Source organism: Pipistrellus hanaki, assembly GCF_964339955.1.
Source record: "Pipistrellus hanaki genome assembly, chromosome: 16".
Classification (NCBI taxonomy): domain Eukaryota; kingdom Metazoa; phylum Chordata; class Mammalia; order Chiroptera; family Vespertilionidae; genus Pipistrellus; species Pipistrellus hanaki.
In genome coordinates, this window is record NC_140518.1 from 13,612,568 (window position 1) to 13,636,086 (window position 23,519).

The 23,519-nt window shown below is 56.5% G+C and overlaps 1 protein-coding gene and 1 pseudogene across 3 annotated transcripts; one reads left to right on the forward strand and one right to left on the reverse strand.

Annotated features, from left to right (window-relative positions):
- The first annotated feature begins 1,730 nt into the window (after nt 1-1,730).
- Nucleotides 1,731-22,163, forward strand: MEOX1 (mesenchyme homeobox 1). Of its 2 annotated transcripts, XM_084861801.1 has the most exons (3): nt 1,731-2,616; nt 17,168-17,340; nt 20,080-22,163. In XM_084861801.1, exons 1-3 carry the CDS (start codon nt 2,139-2,141, stop codon nt 20,200-20,202), a joined length of 774 nt encoding a protein of 257 aa, XP_084717927.1. In that variant the 5' UTR covers nt 1,731-2,138; the 3' UTR covers nt 20,203-22,163. The 2 variants fall into 2 exon arrangements, with proteins under 2 accessions (XP_084717927.1, XP_084717928.1); XM_084861802.1 differs by lacking the exon at nt 17,168-17,340.
- On the reverse strand, nt 5,973-7,408 carry LOC311610737 (NADH dehydrogenase [ubiquinone] 1 beta subcomplex subunit 4-like; annotated as a pseudogene). The gene is made up of 2 exons: nt 6,920-7,408; nt 5,973-5,983 (listed from the first exon to the last, which is right to left on the reverse strand). The product of its transcript is annotated as an NADH dehydrogenase [ubiquinone] 1 beta subcomplex subunit 4-like (transcript).
- Nucleotides 22,164-23,519: the final 1,356 nt, after the last annotated feature.

Here is a 23,519-nt window from a genome sequence, read left to right on the forward strand (position 1 = left end):
TCCCTTTCTGGAACACGGAGCTGACGCGGAAAGCGCTGGCCTCAGGGGGCTTGTGTGGGGGCCCGTCGGGGGAGTGGGTGTGAGGGTCTAAGGTCCGTGGGAGCATGTCGGCCGCCGGTGGCTGAATGGACCGCCCTCCCAGGTGTGGGAGCGGGAGCCCCGAGAGGCGAGGCGGCGTGTCCCAGGGCACACAGCCAGGAAGCGGCCGGCGCGGGATTGGAACCCAGACCCGTGTAAGCCCGAAGTCCACACCCACAGCCTCGCTGTGCGATTCCGAGCAGCCCCGGTCTCCGTCTGAGCCTCACCCTCCTCACGTGTGAAATGTAGAACACAACGCTCACTCCACCCGTAACAGGCGAGTGGGGAGGTGCGGGGAGAAATGGGCACGCAGCCGCAGAGTCCCGGACGACGCGGAGAAACGGTTCTGGTTGGCGGCCATGCCCCCGTCGCCTCTGCTGGCCTCCAGCCCCCGGCTGCCGGTTCCGGAGGACGCAACGCCTTTTCACGAAGAGCGAGCGTGAGTGCAGCCTCCCGGCCGCAGAGCTGAGACCCCTCCTCCTCCGGAGCCAGAAGGCAGAGACGCCGCTGTTGTGGCCCGGGCGGGCCCCGATCCACGGACTCTGGGCCACGGGCGAGGAGCTGTGCCTCTGGTCTTGCCATCCTCCAAAAAAAAACACATTAACCCCCCACGGAGCCCAGCAGGCCCTGGGGATGGAGTGCATGGACTGGCCGGTTGAAATGGCAGTTGGCCCCCCTGGGATTGGCACCGGCCAGGAAGCCCACGTGAGCGTGTGCCCAAGAGAACTCCTTTGGGAACGAGACCACCCCCAATTCCCGGTTCCACGCCCCGGAGTCCGCAGAAGCCGTGGCCTCTGGGGTTGGGGAGGGGGGCGCCGGGGGGTGAAGGTTGGGGAGCCCGGAGCAGGTGTGGGAGGCCTTAGAGAAACTTCGAGGACTTTATCTGAGAGCCTCTTCCCCCCCCCCCACCCCGAGGAGAAAAATGACTTGAGACCCCTCTAGAGAAGAGTGTGGCTAATGGGCATTAAGTGGAGGGTTAAAGAGAGGAAGGAAGAATCTGAGTTTTTTGTTTTTTTTTTGAGTTACTGAGAAAGTGAGAATGTCACTTTGGACAGAGAGGAATCTTTTTTTTCCCCCTTTTTTCCGGGATATGTCTTTCTTTATACCACAGGCCCTCGTGGGCCCCGGAGGCCTGCAAATAAAAAAGATTCCCTTTCATCCACCTTCCCTCTTGCAGGCAGCGGTGGACGGGCTTTTAAATCACACGCCATCAGCAGCCTTGTCTCCTGCGCTCATTCCCGGCTTCCCTCCCTGGAATCTGGCACTTGGCGGACTCTGGATCTGACTTGGGGCTCTTTCCAAATCCAAGACGCGGGGAATTTTGTTAACAGCGTCATAAAATAACTTCACAGTGCTTACAGGAGGCACATTAAAGAAGGGGTGTGTGCGAGCGGCTCTCTCTCCTCAAAAAAAAAAAGAAAAGAAAAGAAAAGAAAGAAATACAGACAATGTTTCTTTAAAAGTCTCCATCTGCAAATCCCATTAGATGTGCATATAAGGTTTCTGATGATTAATAGTTGCCTGCTCGGGTTTTGGTTGGAGGGGAGTGTGTGGGTGCGGGTTAACCCCTCCCTCTCCTCTCTCACATTTCACTTCAGAAATTTGTCACTCTCTCCCCACCGCAGCCTTTAAAAGCGTGTGTCTCCCAGCCCCGGCCAGCCCTCCCAGGCGTTTGCCGAGGGCTCCGGGGCGTGCTCCGTCCGCTGGCTTTGCATCTGGGCCGGGACAGTGAACATGCTTAGTGTCACCGGCGACAAACACACGCACGGGGCATCCCACTAGGCAGGCTGGTGCGTCCGGGGGCAGGAAGCCAGCAGAGAAGGCAGACGCAAGTGTGTACACACACGCACACACACACACACATACACACACGTGTGTGTGGACTTCTAAAAGAGACTTTAGTTTGGGCTTTTGTTTTGGTTCCTGGGGTGAACTTTCTGTTGAACGTTTTTTACCCCCCTACTATTTAATTTTTATTTTTTTGCATTTTTAAAAAAATTTGACTCTAACAAGGGTAAGACTCGAACCCTCGAAGGACTGAGGCGTGCCGCGGACGGCAGATGGATCCCGTGGCCAGCAGCTGCATGCGGAGCCCCCACCCCCCGGCCCCGGTCTGGGGCTGCCTCCGGAACCCCCTCTCCGAAGGCAGCGGGGCCTCGGGGCTGCCCCACTACCCGCCCACCCCGTTCTCCTTCCACCAGAAGCCAGACTTCCCGGCGGCGGCGGCGGCGACAGCGGCGGCGTACCCCGACTTCTCGGCCTCCTGCCTGGCCGCCACCCCGCACAGCCTGCCCCAGGAGGAGCGGGTCTTCGCGGAGCAGCACCCCGCCTTCCCACAGCCCCCCGACTGGCACTTCCCCGGCTCAGAGGCCCGGCGGAGGCTCACCCCGGGCCCCGCGGGGGGCTGCAGGGAGACGGGGGCCAGCAGCCCGGGGCTGGTGGACGCCGCGGGGGGCCCGGCGGAGGACTGCGAGGTCTTTGGGAGCACCGCCAGCGAGACGGAGAAGAAGGCATCCAGGCGGAAAAAGGACGGTGCAGGTAAGGTGGCCGGAGAGCAGCTGGCTGTGCCGCTGCCGTGTGGCCTCGGGGAGGTTTCTCGCCTGGTCTGAGCCTCACGGCCCCGGCCGTGCCTTTTGCAAACAGGTCTGTCTAAACTAGTCAGAGGCAGGAAGGAGTTCCCTTCGGGTGTCTTCTACTCAGAGCTCTAGGGTTCTCGGTGACGGGGACGTCTGTGACCCCAGGACTCCTGGGCCCCAAGGAGGATGTGCCAGCCAGAGAGGGGAACAGGACCCACAGGGATCTGGAGGGCATGTGGGAGGCCGGCAAGGGCTAGAGAGGGGCTTTCCTGACCCCGGGCCGCCTCTGGGTCATGCTGCTTCTCCCCGCCAGGCCCCTGCCAGCTCCAAATGGTCCCAGAGCCTCAGGGTGTGCTCACCGTGGGAATCAGCTGGGACGGAGGCTGGTGGGGGAGGAGGGGGCTAGAACCAAGGCCAGAACCCTGGGTGGTCAAGCAGAGCCAGGCCCCTGTGTCTCCAGGAGCCTAGAGACAGAGGAGCAGGACTAGGGCTGGGAGGGGAGAGGCAATGAGGGGAGACGGAGCGCTGAGAGCTGGAGCGAGAGCCCACCGGGTCCCCCCCTGCCGAGGGGGGCCGTGCCCAGGCCCAGGGGGCAGGTCAGCATCCTCAGGTCTGGGTGAGCCTCGGGGAAGGCGCTCCTGAGGGATCTCCGGCCGTGGGAGGGAGAGTCAGGGAGGCAGGCAGCCAAGGGCAAGCGCTGGACTTCAGAATGCAGGGAAGGCCCAGCTCGGCGCTCGGCTCCGGAGGCCAGAGCATGGCGCTGGTCCTCTTATCCGGACCCCAGCACAATCCCTTCTCCTCCCGGTGGCAGGGGCTTGTTTCCTCGTCTCCCTCCTCGCTTCCCTCACTGCCTGTTCGCCTTTGTCTGGGACCCTCGCCCACCTTGCCCAGAACAAGGCAGCACCCGTGCCTCCTGCCCCCGCTGCCCACTATGCCCTCCTGACAGCCACCCTTACGGCAACGTCTACCTGTCTGAGCCTACGGAGGACCTTCCCATGGGCCGACCAGGGGCAGGCAGGAAATGAGAGTGCCAGCCAGTCCGTGACAGCGTTCCGGGCTCTGCTTCACAAAGCACTTTCGATATAGCACAGATTTCCTCAGTGTTTCTTTTTGCCAACCCCAACCTCGGCCCTGGGGATGCAGAGATGAATAGGATGGTCTCATCCTGTCTCCCCCACCCCCTCACACACACACACACACACACACACACACACACACACATCTCACACTGAGAGGGAGGAGAAGCCTGCAGATGCCTGTCTGACAGGGATGTGCTGCAGCCGGGGAAGTCCAAGGTGCAGCAGACAACACACATTCGCCCTTTTGAGTCCCACCAGTTCTCGAGGTAAGACCAGCAGGTCTTACCAGTAGGTTGTCTATGTGTGGAAAGGAGATGCCTAATGTTTAAGGGCGGGGGTGTCTCTGCTAGAATGGAGTCTGAACAGAGTGAGCCACTCATTTCAGTTTGCCCAGGGCTTTTCTGAGGGTAGCGTTGGAAGTCTGTGTCCTGAGAAACCCCTCAAACCGGAGCCATGGGTCACCCTAGAACTCAGCTCAAACCCTGAATGTCAGACCCCAAGTCTCACACCCTTCAGTAGATCTCAAGCACGAGCCTCCTTCTGAAAGAGGAGGATTGTCCAACGCGCTTAAAGAGGCCCCTCAGCACGCTCACCGGGGATGAGAAGGATCACAGCCTTCCTGGCTGCTCCGCAGAAGGGCCCTTTAGATTTCCAACTGGTGCAGGCCTGAGCTATTCCGAGCCCCGGCTGGAGATTTGCTGAGAATGGGACACGCTGTGCTTCTTTCTCCTCTCCGAGGGGCTCTCAGAGACTTGGCTGAGAGCCTGACTGAGAGCTCGCCCCTCCATGGCGCCCTCTCTGCCCACACCCCCCTCCGCCGCATCCACTGCCTTCCAGGGACCTGGGAGCCCAGGCCGGGAAGGCCGGGCACCGCCTTGGGCTGGGCTCAGGAAAAACCATGCCGTGTCTCAGCAAGATCCAAACACAAGACTTTCCCTTTGGCCCGGGGCCCATGGCACTGCGTGAGGGAGTAAGCCCGTGTGCCCAGCAGCCGACCACCCCAGGCGGACATGGACGCCCTCTGCTGAACTTCCTCCTTCTTCACAGGGTCAGCCTGGGGCGGGGGAGGGCCCCGTCCTGGAGGGGCCCTGGGCTCACGGCAACAGACCCCTGAGGGCTGCCGAGCACAGCGAGCTGACTGACTTTCATTCATTCTCCGGGGTTCCAGACCTTCGGCATGGAAACCTTTATCACCCACTGAGTGGCTTTAAGTCTCCCTTTGGAATTCAGCCGGAGGGAAGGAGACAGGAGAGGTCAGCTTTGCAAGGAAGGGCATACAGGAAGGGGGAAGGAGTGGCAAGGCTCACCCCTCACTCTAGGGATCTGCCCACAAAGCACCCCCTCGCCATCCCACCAATCCCGAGCCACTGGTTGGATTCTTTCTTATTTAAAAGTTTGATGTTTTATTCAGCATAGATTTTTTTTTGCATTCATTTTTATTTTTTAAAACATTTCAGTGCAATATTATTTCTCTTGATTTACTGAGGTTTTAGGCGCCCCATGCATTTTGTACTCAAAGGGATCGATCGCCTTAAACACTTCCCCTTCGCCCCGGCTAAGCCAGTGGTCGGCAAACTGCGGCTCTCGAGCCACATGCGGCTCTTTGGCCCCTCGAGTGTGGCTCGTCCGCAAAATACCACAAGCAGGCGTGCACGTGCAGTGAGATTGAAACTTTGTGGCTCGTGCGCAGAAGTCGGTTTCGGCTCTCAAAAGAAATGCCAATCGTGGTACTGTTTGATATTTGGCTCTGTTGCCTAATGAGTTTGCCGACCACTGGGCTAAGCCATCTCTGGGAGGTTAACCAGCGCTGGTCAGAAATGTGTTTTCGTTAGTGCGTCACGGCTTGGCAGACAGAGTCGGCGTCAGCACCACCACTTCTGGCGGCATGACTTGGGGAAATCCTTAACTTCCTGGAGCCTCAGTTTCCCCAGCTCTAAAACGAAACGATAACAATAGCACCTCCCACTGAGAGAGGCTGTGGAAGTCAAGTACAATGACCCACGAGATGAGCACTGCGCCTGGTCTATGAGTTCAATAACCGGCAGCTATGAATGGATGAGGCCCCTTTCTCCAGAACCAGCCTCTGTCAAATCTCTCTGTTATTCTCGGGCTCAGTGGAATGGAAAGTTTCAAATGCACCGTCTCAGAAACTCCTGAGTCTGGGGTATAAGACAGGGGAACCTCTTACAATGGTCGCTGGTCCTAAGAAACCAGTTGTCATCAATTAGGAGCTTGGAGCTCAGAGATCTGCTGGAGGGGGCGGGGGTGGAGGGGGTGAGCGAGGTGTGGGGAGTAGGGAGGGGAGCTGGGGAAAGGGTGCCTGGTCAGTGCCTCCCCTCCTGGCTGGTGGAGAAACCTCCCGGAACAGAAAGTTACAGAAAGTCTGTTTCCAAGGGAATATCCTCCGCTCCCCCTCTCCTTCCTCTGCCAGCCGCAGCTGCTCCCCCTGGAAGCGGGCTGCTCTGCTCAAGGAAAGGATCATGAAAGCGGGGTCCCGGGCCCCCCACTCTGAGACCTTCGGGTGGGTCACAGCACAAGACTGATTTAAAAGACCACTGTGAGGTTATCTCACCCCAGCCTCCCCCAGCCCGGGGCAAGGGGGCGTTAAGACCCCTGCTGGCAGAGACAGCTGCGAGCCGGCTGCTGTTTGCCCCCCATCTGTCACTGCTACTGTGGCTGTCTTCAATTTACAGGGAGGAGGGATTTCTCGGTGATTTCCTGACGGGGTTCAAGGGAAGGTCGCCCGCGATGGGCCCGGCTGCAGGTGGATCTGATCGCCCGAGAGGGGGCCCCTGGGCTCGGCTCAGCTCAGCGGGCTGGGCTCTCCGGCCTCATCCTGCCTTCATCAGACTCGCTCTGTCCCTCCTCCCTCGGCCCTCCCCACCTCTGCCTGCAGGACCTGATCTCTGCCTGCCCCAGGAGTTTCAGACTGCAGCGTCCACAACAATTTTTAACCACATCGGAGCTCTCCTGAGAATCTTATCATGAGACGTCTTGTATTTGAAATCTCCTAGGCTTTGCTTTTTATTATGGTCAAAACTGCATAAAATGGACCATCATAACCAGTTTTAGGTGTGTGCTACCATAGTGTTCACTATAGGTGCATTGTTGTGCATGAATCTCTAGAACTTTTTCATCTCTCCCCCCCCCCCATGATTAGTAGATTTATTAAACCATAATATATACAGTCATCATTGTCAGCCTTCCTAGGAGATGTTCTAGTTCCGGCCCATTTTCCTTCCTGGATAAGGTTTTCTTTCCTATCTCTGTCAGTTTGGAAAAGGTAATGCCGGAAGATGAGGGGCCCAGTTCCAGTCACAGCTCCCAGGAGTGTGTTCGTGGGAGTGGGTCTGAGGTTGGGGTAGACACTTGCTGCTCTTGCGTAGGTCCCGGGAGCCAAGGCGGGACCTTCGATGAGCCCCAGCAGGTGGGGTCGTTGTACTGAAGCAGCTCCTCCCTTTTCGGCCGGGGTCTTATGGCCAACCGCTGGGCTCGTGCCTCCCGGGTTTCGGAGATGCGTCCTATTCAGCGGGGTCAAGGGTAGGGGGCAAAGGGGCCAGGCACGCCGGCTTGTCCTTAGGGTTCGACATCTTGGGAACCTGGCCTAGAATTTTTTCATCTTGTAAAACGGAAACTCTATGTCTGTGGAATGATAAGGTCCTTTCCCCTTGCCCCATGCCTGGCAACCAGCATTCTATTTTCTGCTTCTAAGTGTTTGGCGGCTACTTTAGAGACCTCATATAAGCGGAATCATGCTGTATTTGTCTTTTTGTGACTGGCTTATTTTATTTAGCATAACGTCCTTGGGATCATTCACAGTGTAGCATTTTGACAGGATTTCCTTCTTGTGAAAGGCTGAATAATATTTCATTGTACGTATATACAATTTTTTTTTTTTTTTTTTTTTTTTACCCATCTATTTGTTGACACTTGAGTCACTTCCACTTCTTGGTGCCTCTGATGAAGACCTCTTGATCATATATGTAAGGGTTTACTTCTGGGCATTTATTCTGTTCTATTGGTCTTATAGGGCTGTCTTTATTCTAGTACCATGCTGTTTTGATTGCTGTAGCTTTGCAATGTATTTTTAAATCATAAATTGTGAGACATCCAGCTTTTCTTTCTCAAGACTGTTTTGTCTACTCAAGGTCCTTTGAGATTCCATATGAATTTTAGGATGATTTTTTCTATTTTTGCCAACAAAAAAAAAAGCGCCATTTGGATTTTTATAAGGATTGCACTGAATCTGTAAATCACTTTGGGTTATATGGGCATTTTTATAATATTAAGTCTCCCAATCTATAAACATAGGATATCTTTCCATTTAGTTGTCTTTTTAAATTTCTTTCATAAATGATTTATGGTTTTAGGTGTACAAATACTTTGTCTCCTCAGTCAAGTTTATTCCTAAGTATTTTATTCTCTTGGATGCTTTTGTAAATGTAGATTGTTTTCTTAATTTTCTTTTCAGATTGTTCATTGCTAGTGTATATAAATGCAACTGATTCCTGGTGTTGATTTTGTATCCGACAACTTTGTTGAATTGGTTTATTTTTTTTAAGAGATTTTTTTTGTGTGTGGAATCTTTAGGATTTCCCACGAGATTATGTCACCTGCAAACAGAGATGGTTTTACTTCTTCCTTTTCTATTTGGATGCCTTTTATTTCTTTTTCTTACCTGATTGCTCTGGCGAGGACTGCCAATATCATGTGGAACTGACGTGGTGATACTGGACATCTCTGTCTTATCCCTGGTCTTAAAGAGAAAGCTTTCCGGTTTTCACCATTGGGTCTGATGTTCGTTACAAAGTTTTCATATAAGGCCTTTATTGTGCTGAGACAATTTCCTTCTATTTCTAGTTTGTTGAGCATTCTTTCTTGACCTCCCTCCCCACATACACAGACCAAGCCTAGCTTAGGCCTCCATTTTTAGCATCAAACCACCATTGGCCTTGCACCCACATGTTTAGATGCCTACAGGTGACTCTCCCTCGAAGTGAAGTGTCCGGAGGGCCGGAATGATGCCTGAGTCACCTGCGCAGCCTCTCTAGCATCTCCTGAGACATTTGCACCCAAGAGGAGCTCGTCCACCGTCTGGCCCGTGGTCTCTATAGCAGCCTGGCAGTCCCTCCTTCATTTTATCTCCTTCTCTCTGAGCGTGGCTCCACCACCCGGCCTGAGGGTTTCTGCCGTATGTAATGTGCTTCTGTAAAATGCATCAGAACGTGTACAGCCTCACTCACGAAAAAGTGTGCAGAGAGCCACACTTCAATCATACAACCAGCCCAGGGTCAGGGCGAGTGCTGGGGTCAAAAGGACACCCAGGTAGCTACAGGCGGGCTGGGCTGACTCTGCAGGAATCCCCTTCGGGGTCCTGGGGTCGGCTCCCAAGGACCGGGGCCTCCATGGGGAACAAGGGGGACTGCTCTGACGGAGCAATAAAGGGAGCCCACCGTGGCAGAGCATTTGAGGGGGAGGGGGGCAGCCACCGCTAGGCTGCTGGAGGGCCCAGACAGTCTAAGAGAAGGGCACCTATTTCTAATTTACAGCGAGGGCCCCTGCGGGCGGGCATCGGCCTTGCCAAGCACCCCTCACGCCTTTGCTTTTTCTCCTCAGGGGTAAGCACTGGCTGTGGGAATGCAGGGGGTGTCTCAGTCTGCTCAGGTCGTCATAACAAAATACCGGTACTATACCCTGGATGGCTTAAACAAAATCATTTATTTCCTCAGCGTTCTGAAAGCTGGAAGGTCTAGGTCAAGGTGTCGGCAGGTTTGATTTCTCCTGAGGCTTCTTGCCTTGGCTTGCAAATGGCCACCTTCTTGCCATGTCCTCCCACCATGTTTCCTCTGTACACGGGCACCCCTGGCGTCTGTCTATGCTTCTTAACCAACAACTGCTCTTATAAAGACACCAGTCAGATTGCCTGGTTCCCATCCTACCGGCCTCATTTTAACTGAATCACCCCTTTAAAGGCCTTATCTCTCAATACAGTCACATTCTGAGGTCCTGGGGATCAGGCCTTCCAAAATAGGAGTTGGAGAGGAGGGTCGCCATGCAGCCCACAAACAGGGGGTACAGGGACAAGGGCAGGGTTCTAAGCAGTGGCACAAACGTTCCTGTTAAAACGCTTTTCGTGAAAGCAGCCCCTCAGAGGTGGGCATGACCTCAGAGCTTCTCCAGCCTCCCAGCTGCTCTTCCGCTCGGAGCAGAGCCCTGCTTTCTTCTCTGACACCAACAAAGAGAGATTTTTTTTTTAAAGTAGAGACAGCTCTGGTCTGGCCAGGTGGCTCCGTTAGTGGGAGCATTGTCCTGTGCACCAAAAAGCTTGCAGGTTTGACTCCTGGATTGGGCACATATCTAGCTTGCAGGTTCCATCGCCAGTTGGGGTGCATAAGAGAGGCAACTGATCAGTGTTTCACTCTCACATCGATGTCTCTTTACCTCTCTCTCTCTCTCTCTCTCTCTCTCTCTCTCTCTCTCTCTCAAAAATCAATAAACATATCCTCGGGTGCAGACAGTCTTAGGAATGAGTCTCTAAAGAAGTGGGCTGTTTGCCGGAGGAATAAGGAAAGTAGGTGACAACCAAATAGACTTCCGTGAGTGTCCCCTGGGTCCCTGGAGCGGGCCAGGTGGCACACTGGCTGCAGCACAAACAGGGAGGCCTGGTGCAAGCCCTGGACCCACAGTGATCTGGCTGTGTGCATCCAGGCAAGTCCTAACCCTCCCAGAGACCCAGTTTCCTCCTCCGAAAATTGAGGACAATGGTATCTCCTAGGGTGGCTGTGGGACTAGATGAGATTATAGCTAGAGAGTCCAGAGCCGGCACTTTGTGGCCCCTCGCCGCATTTTCCTAAACCTACAAATGAGCACCCTCCTCTTTTCACGGTCTCCCCTGATCCTGGCTGCACCCCGGGCCGCCCGTGTTCACATCCCAGCGGGGCAGGGACCCGGGCTCGGACAGAGCCTTTGCAGTTGGGCCTACCTGTCTCTGTAGGCTCACAGGGCCGGGCAAGGTGTGGTTTCAGGGGGGCACAGCAGCCACACCCTTCTCATCCCAACTCCAGCCCTAGAACCCCCAGCCAGGAAGAAATCTTAGGCCCCAGAGTGGCCAGCCTGGGAGGAGAGACAGAACCTCCACACTCCATCCTCCGGGCATCCCCGGGCTCCTGGTGAGAGCTCCTGCTTCTCCTCCTCTGACAGCCCAAAGCAGGACCCCAGCCCGGAACCCAGAGGCAGCAGCACAAGCCCTGTGCCCGGGCCTGCTCAGGCCCCGCCCAGATACACTCTGGAGGCTCTGGAAAAAGTTAATTTCCACGGAGGCAGCGGGATTCTGACCAGTTCCTAAGATGTAAGGGTCCAAAGCCCACTGGCCATAGGAAGGTCAACTGAGGGACCTCCTCAGCCCTGCCTACTGGCCTGCCAGGCTGGGGCTCAGGATCCCACCCACTCACCTGGCCCAGGAAGGTGAGGATGATCCCAGAAGCAGAGCAGTCCTTTTTTCTTAATCTCACCAATGATATGGTTGTTGTTGTCATTAATGAGATGATAGATAGATAGATAGATAGATAGATAAAAAGAGAAACATTGATTCATTGTCTCTCATACGTGCCTGGGCCAGGGTGCAACCCGGTAACCCAGGTATGTGCCCTGATTGGGAATTGAATCCGAGGCCCTTCGGTGCACCAGATGGTGCTCTAACCACTGAACACACAGGCAAGGTCCAGAGCAGCCCTTTCTTTCTGGGGCCAGGACCCCTGCAGACCCCCAGAGCTGGCCCCTTCCCCCAAGCCCTATCTACTCACTGAATCAGGTTTCCCTGGCCTCTAAGCCAGCCTTGCTCCCCCACCCTCACCCTGGCCTTGTATATTTCATGTTTGTCCCTGTTTTCCTTAAACACCGTGGTGGAGGCAGAGTGTGAGCAGTGGGGCCCAGGGCCCGAAGCCCACACTTCCTCCGGTGACAGCTGAGGGCGACATCTGGAACTTATAAACACCAACAAGGCCCCGCGCTGCCCGTGCCTCCCCAGCCCATCGTGGGGGCTTGCTGCTGCTTCCACCTCTCATTTCCTCTGCCCCCCTTCCTCCTCACGTCTCTGCTCCCCTCCTCCTGGGCCCCACACCCCGTCTCATCACCCCACTCACTTCGCTCTCCATCCCCATCCTCCGCCCTCACTGCCCACCCCACCTGGGACTCTCAGCAACGACTACCGAGCACCAGCCATGTTCATTCCAGAACAATCTGCTTCTCTCCCAGAAAGCACGCCCCGAATTCCCCAGACCCCCTGGGCACCCCACATTAAGTTCGGCAGGGCCCAGGGGAAAGGCCGGCCAGTCCCAGGAGGCCAGGGAGGTCCTGGAAGCCCACACGCCACGGGCCTTGGGGACGCCATCCAGGTCCTGTCTATTTTGACGGCTTTGACTCCTCCTTCTGAAGGTGAACGTATCCGAACTGACAAGGATGTCAGCGGCGAGCTTTGTGAAGGAAGCCAGACACCGTTTTCAGAGGGTTTGCCGAGGTCTCACCTACTGACATCATGCCCCAACTCTCCCTCCCTGAGGAGGCCCGGGGAGACAGGCCTGGACCGGCCCAGACACGGTCCCTGGAGTGAGGACAGTCTCATGCTCAAACTCCGCCCCAGGGCAGTGTGACCCAGTGGCTACGGCCCCGGACTGGTCCCAGGGGCTTGGGGCAAGCCATCTCATCTCTGGGTTTTACCTTCCTCATCTCTTCCGTGGATAGCATGCACCTTACCTATCTCACAGAGCAATTAAGGGGGTTCAACCGGAAGCAACCTAATATGTGGAAATAGCTTCCTATCAAGAAATAGTGAGTGCTAGGTCCAACTCTGCCACTGACTCGCTGTGTGTCTTTAGGAAAGTCTCTGGCCGACTCTGAGCTCAGCTGTGAACTGAAAAGGCAACATCAGATCATCACTCAGTCCCCTCCCGGCCCTATTATTCTGTGATTCCGTAGTCTGTACGAGAGCCCAAAGGAAGTTTATCTCTGGGGGAACACATTGTTGTCAACTGCAAATTGTTATTCGCATGCATGGCATATGGCGTTCTCTCTGGTCTTGGATAGAAAGGTATGTAAAATGGCTGTGAGCGTTGGAGATACAGGACTCCGAAAAGGCGTGTTCCCCGGAGTCTGTCTGAGCTTCCTAGTAGCCCCGATAAAGCTGTCTGCTGGCTGTAGGAAGGTCTGCCAGCAGTGACAGCTATTTATGAAATAATTTCGTTTGGGTGGTGTGAAAGCTCCTGGTGGAAACCACAATCGCACACACATCCTGTTTGCATTTCTCTGGGCATTGCCGGCAGCTCCATCATGGCCCCGCTCGCTCAGAGGGGTGTGCAGGGACCGGAGCAGCCAGCTGAGCGAGCACCAGCCTCCTCCCTCTGCAGAGGCACCGCTGCCCCTGAGAGGGAAGCAGGACCGAGGGCGAGGGGACCGATGTAGGATCCTGGTCAATGCTAGTTCCTGTGCCTGGATTCATGGCTCATAGTGGCCAGAGACACAGATCCAAGCAGAGACACAGAAAAGTGGTAGAGAAGGGAAAATAGGTAAAAGGCCAGACATGGAAAAGGCATCCCCTTCGCACAGCCCTGGAGCAGCATCTTCTCTCACCTCCACCTTGAATCATCACTCCCGCAGCATCTCCAGTGGAACCCCTTCTGGTGGTTCTTTTGGAGGCTCAGCAGTGCGCCCAGCACGGTGCCAAGGGTTAGACACACCTTGCTCAGCTCCTTTGACCTTCTCAGCTGCCTTCTGATCGCAGTGGATGTAGGTAGCTATTCTCACTTTGCAAATGAGGGAACTGAAGCTCAGAGGACTTAAAAGAGACTTGCCCAACGTCAAAGAGCTCCTACTTGGGCCTAAAGAAGGCCCAGGCTCCACACAGCGGCTCAGACACTAAGCTCCCAGGCTTCTTGGTCCCATTCCCTCTTTTCCTCTCCTGAGGCCCCAGCACCTAAATCGGGATAACAGAGGCGGGGAGGAGTGAGGAGGGAGTGGCGTGGCTTGGCTGGCAGTGGTCAGCTGCCCACAGAACCAGTCTAAGACCAGCTCACAGGGCCCTCTTCCTACCTCCCCTTGTCTCTGTCAGGAGGATTACGGACAGGTCTGTGTGGGGAGGTTAGGGGGCTGTTTTCTGAGATCCCTCAGGGCACCTGTGTACCCATAAGCAGGCCTGGGAGGAGTGGTCAGGGGGTGTGGGCATCAACTCAGGATGAGTCCCCTGAGAGCTCTGGAGGAGGAGACCAGCAGAGGAAAGAGGAAGAACCTGATACCAGGATTGGGGACATCAGCACCAGTCAGGTGGATCTGGGTTCGAATCTCCGTTCTGCCACCTAAAAGCTTGGGGCAAGGTCTGGGGCCTCCCCGAGGGCGATGCTTCCTCCTCTCTGTACTGAGACCTGCCTCCTATGTGCCGCGGACAGTAGCAGCGAGAAAAGACAGTTCCATCCCTGAGGAGCCAGAGCTATTAGTCAAATTATCACAGGGCCACGTGGCGGGGAGAGGGGACAATAACAGGGTCTCCTCCTAAGGGTGATGTGTGGAGTTGAAAAAAAGCATTTTCCACGCCTTAGCTCGTCCGATCTTCCCAGTCACCTGGCAGGTGGGTGCTTTGTGTCCCCGGGTTCCTGGATGAGGTGACTGAAGCTCAGGGAGGCTGAGGGACTCCTCAGAGGCTCCGGCAAGGAGATCGGGGCTTTGCACCACCTGGTGTTCAAGGTCAGGCAGGCCTGGAGGACGCTGAGCCTGGGACGGAGCGAGCGGGTGGGCAGTGAGCCTCTCGGGGGCCGCCCCTCCGCTGCGTGCCCGCCCGCCCTCCCGGGCCAAGGCGGAGGGCTCCCAGGGACCGGCGGGGCTGCGCTCCTTCCCCTCCAGCCCACGCTCGGCTTCCGGAGGGGTCTGGGCCGCCTCCTCCCCTCCCCCCCCCCGCCCGAAGCCCCAGGCCCCTCCAGGCGGACCTCCCGGCGGAGAGCGCACCCCCTGCCTGCGCCCCCGCGCCCCGCAGGCCGCCCGCCCGGCTCCCGCGCCACGATCCCCAGCGCACGGGCATCGGGACATCGGGGCACCCCGGGGTGGCCCCTCCTCCGCCTTCTCAGGACGCAGGCAGGGCAGCGCCCCCTCCTCTTCCCGCCCCAGGGCGCAGAGTGAGGGGTGCGACGCCCAGACGCCCAAATCGCTCCACCCGGCGCCTCCCCGCGCCCCGGGCCGCCACACCCCGCTCCCAGCCGAGTAACCAGGGGGTGGAGGACCGGATCCTGAAACACGCGGACTGAATGGAGAGCAGGGGGAGGGAACTAGCAGGCGAGGTGACAGGGGTCTCCAGGGCCCCACCTCTGCGGGGTTCGGAGGGTGCTGCTCGGCCCAGAGGCTGGGCGGCCTCCACGGTCGGTCAGTTTGGACTCGGCCTCCGAGAGCAGATAACCCCCCACCACACGCACCGCCAGGCGGGCTGGGGCCCTGCAGGCACAGGGGGCTGGGGTGCAGCTTTCAGGAAAGCACGGCCTGTCTGTGCAGCCGGGCCGAGGAAGCCAGACATCCCAGCTCTGGGAGCCCGCAGGAAGCCGGGTTCCTGCGTCCCCACCCGCCACGCGGCTCCCATTGTCAGCTCACCGCGCAGGTGTGTGGGTCCCCTTCCTGCCCCTCACCCCCCCCCCCCCCAAAGGCGAAGGGAGAGCCCGCTTACCCTGCTCCGAGGGAGTGCGCTGTCCTCTCATTCGTTCATACTTTGCAGTTTGTAAACCCTTCCTGCATGGATTCCATTTGAACAGCATGGGAGTCACACTGCCTGGGCTTCATGGTTGCCTCCGCCCTTCACTGGCCATTGGACTTGGAGGAACTCGGGTCCACTGGCTTCCCTTCTCTCTTTTTAAAAAAAAATATATTTTATTGATTTTTTACAGAGAGGGAGGGAGAGGGATAGTTAGAAACATCGATGAGAGAGAATCACGGACCAGCTGCCTCTTGCATACCCCTTATTGGGGATGTGCCCGCAACTAAGGTACATGCCCTTGACCGGAATCGAACCTGGGACCTTTCAGTCCGCAGGCCAACGCTCTATCCACTGAGCCAACCCGGTTTCGGCTGGCTTCCCCTCTCTGGTAGTTTTCTGGTCTATAAAACAGGGCTAATGCTAGAACTCCTCTAGTGGGGGGATGGTGAGGATGAAGGGACTGGTGCAGGTACTGTGCTCGGTCCCTGCACCCTGAGAACAGTTATGACTGAGTGGGCCCCTGCTGTGGCTAAGGGGAGCCTCCTTCACAGATGAACTTTCCAGACTCCTCCTGGTGTCAAAGGTGAAAGAAGCTTAAAGCAACACTTTTTGATGCACAGGTGCACACAGCCCCTCCAGCCCCCCTAGAGATCTTGCTAAAGGCAGATTCCCATTCAGTCCATGGGGGTGGGCGCTGACTGAGCTCCTGGCCAGCCCCTTGCGGGAGCTGCCACCAGAACACTCTTTTAGCTGGTCTCAGGGCCGGGGCAGTGGTTTGTACACTTGACCGTGAGTCAGAGGCACCGGGAGGGCTTGTGAAAGCGGATCACCGGGCTCCGCTCCCGGAGTCTCTCCCTCAGAAGGTCTGGGGTGAGTGAGGCCCCGGAACCTGCATTTCTAACAGTTGATGTTGCCGAGGACAGAGAACCTGTTTTAGAGCATCTTGCCCACTACTGTCAAGCTGGGGTGGGGGTGGGCGGTGGCAGAGGCCACTGAACTGCCAAAGGCAGCTTCCAGTGCTGTGGGAAGAAAGCCATGGGGGTGAGGGAGCCAAGCAACTTCCCATTTCTCAGGGGGTTAAGACACCAGAAGGAGCCGAAACCGGCTTGGCTCAGTGGTAGAGCGTCGGCCTGTGGACTGAAGGGTCCCAGGTTCGATTCCGGTCAGGGGCATGTACATTGGTTGCGGGCACATCCCCGGTAGGTGGTGTGCAAGAGGCAACTGGTCGATGTTTCTCTTTCATCGACATTTCTAGCTCTCTATCTCTCTCCCTTCCTCTCTGTAAAAAATCAATAAAATATATATTTTTTTAAAAAGACAACAGAAGGAAAGGCAAAGGGGCATTGTGGATTCTTTCTCAGCATCCTTTAAAAAATAAGAGAGACAGGCCGTAGCCGGTTTGGCTCAGTGGATAGAGCATTGGTCTGTGGACTTAAAGGGTCCCAGGTTTGGTTCCAGTCAAGGGCATGTGCCTTGGTTGCGGGCACATCCCCAGTGGGGGGTGTGCAGGAAGCAGCTGATGGCTGTTCCTCTCTCATCGATGTTTCTAGCTCTCTATCCCTCTCCCTTCCTCTCTGTAAAAAATCAATAAAATATTTTTTTTAATTTTTTTTAATAAGAGAGACAGGGAAAGGCTGCTCGGCTGCTTCAGGACCAAGGGAACCGAGGCCCTTGGGGTTTACGTCTTCCTATTCGGGGCCCTCTCTCGCCAGACAACCAGGAGAACCGAGGGAAAGCGGAGGGCGGCAGCAAAGCCCGCAAGGAGAGGACGGCATTCACCAAGGAGCAGCTGCGGGAGCTGGAGGCCGAGTTCGCTCACCACAACTACCTGACCCGGCTCCGGAGATACGAGATCGCTGTGAACCTGGATCTGTCCGAGAGGCAGGTGGGAGCGCTGGGGACGCTGCTGCCCTCCTGGGCGTCCCTCCTCCCCTGGGCATCCCTCCTCCCCTGGGCATCCCTCCTCCCCTGGGCATCCCTCCTCCCCTGGGCATCCCTCCTCCCCTGGGCATCCCTCCTCCCCTGGGCATCCCTCCTCCCCTGGGCATCCCTCCTCCCCTGGGCATCCCTCCTCCCCTGGGCATCCCTCCTCCCCTGGGCATCCCTCCTCCCCTGGGCATCCCTCCTCCCCTGGGCATCCCTCCTCCCCTGGGCATCCCTCCTCCCCTGGGCATCCCTCCTCTCCTGGGCATCCCTCCTCTCCTGGGCTCTCTCATCCCTCCTCTCCTGCGCATCCCTCCTCCCCTGGGCATCCCTCCTCTCCTGGGCATCCCTCCTGTCCTGGGCATCCCTCCTCTCCTGGGCATCCCTCCTCTCCTGGGCATCCCTCCTCTCCTGGGCTCTCTAATCCCTCCTCTCCTGGGCATCCCTCCTCTCCTGCGCATCCCTCCTCCCCTGGGCATCCCTCCTCCCCTGGGCATCCCTCCTCCCCTGGGCATCCCTCCTCCCCTGGGCATCCCTCCTCTCCTGGGCATCCCTCCTCTCCTGGGCATCCCTCCTCCCCTGGGCATCCCTCCTCCCCTGGGCATCCCTCCTCCCCTGGGCATCCCTCCTCCCCTGGGCATCCCTCCTCCCCTGGGCGTCCCTCCTCTCCTGGGCGTCCCTCCTGTCCTGGGCATCCCTCCTCCCCTGGGCATCCCTCCTCCCCTGGGCATCCCTCCTCCCCTGGGCATCCCTCCTCCCCTGGGCATCCCTCCTCCCCTGGGCATCCCTCCTCTCCTGCGCATCCCTCCTCCCCTGGGCATCCCTCCTCCCCTGGGCATCCCTCCTCTCCTGCGCATCCCTCCTCCCCTGGGCATCCCTCCTCCCCTGGGCATCCCTCCTCTCCTGGGCATCCCTCCTGTCCTGGGCATCCCTCCTCCCCTGCGCATCCCTCCTCCCCTGGGCATCCCTCCTCCCCTGGGCATCCCTCCTCTCCTGGGCATCCCTCCTCTCCTGGGCATCCCTCCTCCCCTGGGCATCCCTCCTCCCCTGGGCATCCCTCCTCCCCTGGGCATCCCTCCTCTCCTGGGCATCCCTCCTGTCCTGGGCATCCCTCCTCTCCTGGGCATCCCTCCTGTCCTGGGCATCCCTCCTCCCCTGGGCATCCCTCCTCCCCTGGGCATCCCTCCTCCCCTGGGCATCCCTCCTCCCCTGGGCATCCCTCCTCCCCTGGGCATCCCTCCTCTCCTGGGCGTCCCTCCTGTCCTGGGCATCCCTCCTCCCCTGGGCATCCCTCCTCTCCTGGGCATCCCTCCTCCCCTGGGCGTCCCTCCTCTCCTGGGCATCCCTCCTCTCCTGGGCATCCCTCCTCTCCTGCGCATCCCTCCTCCCCTGGGCATCCCTCCTCTCCTGGGCATCCCTCCTCCCCTGGGCATCCCTCCTCCCCTGGGCATCCCTCCTCCCCTGGGCATCCCTCTTCTCCTGGGCATCCCTCCTCTCCTGGGCATCCCTCCTCTCCTGGGCATCCCTCCTCTCCTGGGCATCCCTCCTCTCCTGCGCATCCCTCCTCTCCTGGGCTCTCTCATCCCTCCTCTCCTGGGCATCCCTCCTCTCCTGGGCTCTCTCATCCCTCTCCCTGCATCTTCCCCAGGTCTTCTCCCTCTGCCCAGTCCAATGGACCTCAACTGTGGCTGTACCCAACAATCTCCTGGGGACATTTTAATGACACTGATGGGATGGGATTGGTTTCATGGGACTGGAATAGAGTTCAGGCATCAGAGTTTATTTAAAGGTCCCCCAGGGTGATTCTCACCTGCACCCAGCCTTGGAACCCCTGGTCTGGTTATTCTCCAGCTTGCGTGCGACTGGAGTCACCTAGGTGCTCGTTTGAAGCATGTAGATGTGGGAGCTCCGGAGAGTGACTTTGCAGTAATCACGGGGAGGGGGCCTGGGATCTGCATTCCTAATACGTTCTGCAGGTGGTTCCGGTACGGGCTGGTTCCTGGGCACACGCCGAGAAGGACTTCCTAGCCCTTTGTTTTGGGCTTTCCCTTAGCATTCCACCCACACCCATGCTCTGACGTGGAGCGAGGTATAATAATAATGATGGTGGTAACAATAGTATTAGATAGCGCTCTGCCAGAGGGCTGGATTTAGAATCAGAAGACTTAGATTCCAATCCTGCCTCTACCACGTCCTAGGCCTGTGACCCTTGGGACATGTCTCCCACCCTTTCTGGGTCTCCATCTGTAAGACGGGTCATAACCCCACTCTGGATGCAGCCCGGATGAGAAAATGTGCGAAGCAGCAGCGTTATCTAAGCTTTATAAATGTGCCCAGAGATGAGGCTGGTTTCCTTTGCTCCCAGACCCTTGGGTAACCGAAGCCAGAGGGAGGGGGTGGTAGCACGGGAGGGGCGGGGCATGTGGAAGGGGGTGGAGCCAAGGACGCGTGACTTGTAGAAACTGTCCCCATGTGTGCCTGGGACTTTTTTTTTTCTTTTCTTCAATCTGGAGACACAGACAGGCAGGCCTCTGAGCAGATGGGTATGTCCTCCCTTTGGTCTCTGTTCTTGGAGCCTGGGGAGGAGGGAGGAGGGACAAGCAGTGCTCAGAGCTGGGTCCCTGGAGCTGCCCCCTGGCTAGCTTGAGTATCCGCTGGGGAGATGGTGGTCCTGACCCGGCTGCTTTGCTTCCTTTGTCAGGTCAAAGTGTGGTTCCAGAACCGAAGGATGAAGTGGAAGCGTGTGAAGGGGGGCCAGCCCATCTCCCCTCACGGGCAGGACCCCGAGGATGGGGACTCCGCAGCTTCTCCGAGTTCGGAGTGAGGCTCTCCACGGAGAAAAACAGACTGAGGACTGAGCCCCTACCCAACCCCCACCCCCACCCCAATCCCAATGTCCCCTTTTCCCTCCCACCCCAGGGCAGCCTTCCCACATCTTGCAGTGACTCTTGGACATGAAGCTGCCTAGTGTTCCTGGGAGCCTTAACATTTTCCAGAAAGTTCTGTCCAGCATTGCTGTCTTAGCTACCCCTTTCCCAGGGCCTTTTCTTCCCACAATCCTTCTGAATCATTCAGCGGCCAGGTCAGACCTGAGTGAATCCGGGGGGGCAACTCCAGGGACACTGCTTCTGAGGGTCTCTTGACTGCTGCCCACACCTTCCCCCGCCAGCCTCCTCCTCCAGGTCTGAACACCACCTGGCCTGCCTTGGGACCAGCTGGTGACTCATGACAACTAATGCTTCACAAGAAGGGAAATGACCGAGACAGACACACACACACACACACACACACACACACACACACACCCCGAGACCACCTTTCCTTTCTGGGCTCTCTATCTGAGCCTTTGGGGGCCCTGAGTTGTCCCAAAACCCCTGGGAAAATCAGAGTGAGGAGGGTTGAGGGCCGAAACTCAGCTGCTGCGAATCAGAAACCATCCCGGTCTCCAAATGGGTTGGCTGTGAGGTGGGCAAGCTTAGTAGCACTGGCCGGAAGAAGACCGCGGGAAAACATGCCGGCGCACCTACATCTCTGTACAGGCCCGTTCACACCGGCTTAACTTGAGGGGGGTGGGGGGGAGGTGAGAATGGACCCAGGACACCACCTGCTTTTTCAAAATTAATTCGGAAATACAGCTGGGACTGTTGGGCAGCATCCAGACCAATGGAGCAGGTAGACCTTTTAAATCCACAGCTTCTGGATTGGAAAATGACCCAGATGCTCACATTGTTGAACTGAGGGCTGGAAAGCATCCCCCATGCCCTAGGGCTGCCAGGCAGGGGGCTGGGAATGTGGGAGCCGGGAGAGCAGGGCTCCCCAGCGGCAGTGTCCTGTGCTTTCCCAAGACCAACTGCACACGGGGACGACCGAGCAGCCCCCCGTTCTCCACGGGATGCGTTTGGGCCGCTCTGATGTGTTCCACACAAATGCTACTTTTATGGGAGGAGCTGCTAGTTTATGGGTGTGGACTGCCCGTGTCCTCCGGGGTGACAGTCCAGGACTGATGGCCGAACAGCCTGGGACAACGGAAGCCCTCGAGAGAGAGAGAGACCCCCTGCCTGCCCCAGTGCTCCATCTCCCATGCCAGCTGCTGTCGCAGAGGGAGGTCAGCACGAGTTTGGATCTCCTGTATGTATATTTAATCATTCACTTGTAAAAAAAAAAAAAAAAAAAAGAACCCCACCTCCCCATCCCAAAAGACCGCTGTTGTGGGAAATGATTGCCAAGTGAGATGGCTGGTTAGAGCATGCGTAATTTCTTCCTCTAAATCATACTTCATCTGTTTTCTTAAGATTGCATCAAGGTAACTGCGCGAGGTCAATTCACTTAGTAAGAAAACTCCTGGAAAAATAAAACCAGTAAAACATGCGAAGCTCCCACGCCTTTTCCTTGCAGAGCGAAGGATCACAGCTCTGTGTGCAGTCCTCCGATGCTCCTGTGAGGGTGGACCAGGGTCTAGAAGCAACAACAAGGGGGAGAAGGTATCTAGAAAAGGTGCCCCCTTTAGGCTCTTCAGGACGGGGGCCAGGGGTGCAAATGTAATTGTTGGTCCCCTCCCCCCCAAAAAAATTTCTCCCATACAACTGCACGGTCCTGTTTCCATTGTAAAATGTTAGCTTTCAGCTTCCCTATCCTCTGGCTTATTGAATAGTCAAAAGTTCTGTATACAGAAGATGAACTCTTTTGTTAATAAAGAAATCTCGACCATCAACTAACCATCCCTAATTTTTAAAATCAAAGTTTGGAAGTTTTGTTTGTTTTTTTTTTTTTCAGGGTAAAACAATATACATCTATAGTAATAAAAATAACACAAGGAAAAAAATGTCCCTAATTCTATGTCTTTTTAATTAAAAAATATTTGTCTCCCTGAGATGTCAACAATGGACTTAATAGGACTGGCTAGATAGGGGAGAGAGGGAGGGAGGGATGGAGGGAGAGAGGGAGGGAGGGAGGGAGGGAGGGAAGGAGGGAGGGAGGGAGGGGAGACCTAGCCAGGAATCAGCTTTGAGGCGGTCTGGGCCAGGTGTGGGCAGTGACCAGAAATGCCATCCTCAGGAGCTGGCAGAGGAAAGCCCACCAAAATCAAGGTGCCACCGAGAAGGTTCAGTCCAAACCTAAGCAAAACAAACCCCCTCAAGGACTCTAACACTTCCTCCCCGCTTCACTCCAGCAGCTTCAGAGGACATTGGCCTCCCTGGGTTTTCCTCATCTGTCCAGAATGCTCCTTCTATGTCTCCCGTGTAGACTCCTTTCTCCATGCTGTTGACCCCCTGCTGGTTCCCAAGACCTTCTCCTTCTGCCCACTGCCTCTCCCCTCTTCAGGTGACCCCATCTACCTACATTTTCCTGCTGTGGTAAAATATGCATGACATAAAATTTCAGCCGTTGTTCGTGTACAGTTCTGTGCAATTAAGTACTTTCACATTGTTGTGCAACCATGGGCACTTTCCTCTCCTGAATTTTTTCATCTTCCAAAACTAATTCTGAACCCATTAAAAAATAACTCCCTTCCCTCCTCCTTCCCATCCACCTTCATCCGCACAGTGTTTGCTCCGTGTTGGGCACTGTTCTCAGAGGTAGCACTAGTATTCCTGTCTTACAGATGAGGTACCTAAGGCAGAGCCAAGGAGACTACACCCCAAGGTCTTATAGCCTGTTAGCGGTTGTGGTGGAGCAGATGATGGGGCCCCATTATTTTCCTCCTTCTCCTCTAAGGACCATTGCCAGAGGCTGTACCTCCCGGGGGAGGAAGGTACTTCCCTGCGCCATTGAATCCAGGCTTGTCCCTGTGACCTGCTTTGGCCAATAGAGAGTGAGCAGAAGCGCCGGCTGCTGGCCTACTAGTAAGCAGAAGTTTCAGAGCCATCCTGGTCTCTGCCACTGCTCTCTTCCCTCTGAATGTGGCTGAGAGGGGTTCCACCAATAGCCTGGGCTGCAGAACCCATTGCCTGCATATATGTCAGTGAGGATATAGAAGTCTGTTGTCGTAAGCTACTGGGATTTGGGGGTCATTTGTCACTGCTGCACCACCTCATGAAAACTGATGGCTCCCGTGATGACATTGGGATTTGAGTCCTGGCATTCTGGCATCTGGCCAACACTTCCCTATGCCCCCTCTGGGAGCGTAAGGTTTCATATTCC

Bases quoted from the DNA above. Each gene is read 5' to 3' on its own strand.
- MEOX1 (XM_084861801.1), top strand. From the start codon at position 2,139: ATGGATCCCGTGGCCAGCAGCTGCATGCGGAGCCCCCACCCCCCGGCC. The intron at 2,617-17,167 runs GTAAGGTGGCCG...CTCTCTCGCCAG, and splicing joins GCGGAAAAAGGACGGTGCAG to ACAACCAGGAGAACCGAGGG. The intron at 17,341-20,079 runs GTGGGAGCGCTG...TTCCTTTGTCAG, and splicing joins TGGATCTGTCCGAGAGGCAG to GTCAAAGTGTGGTTCCAGAA.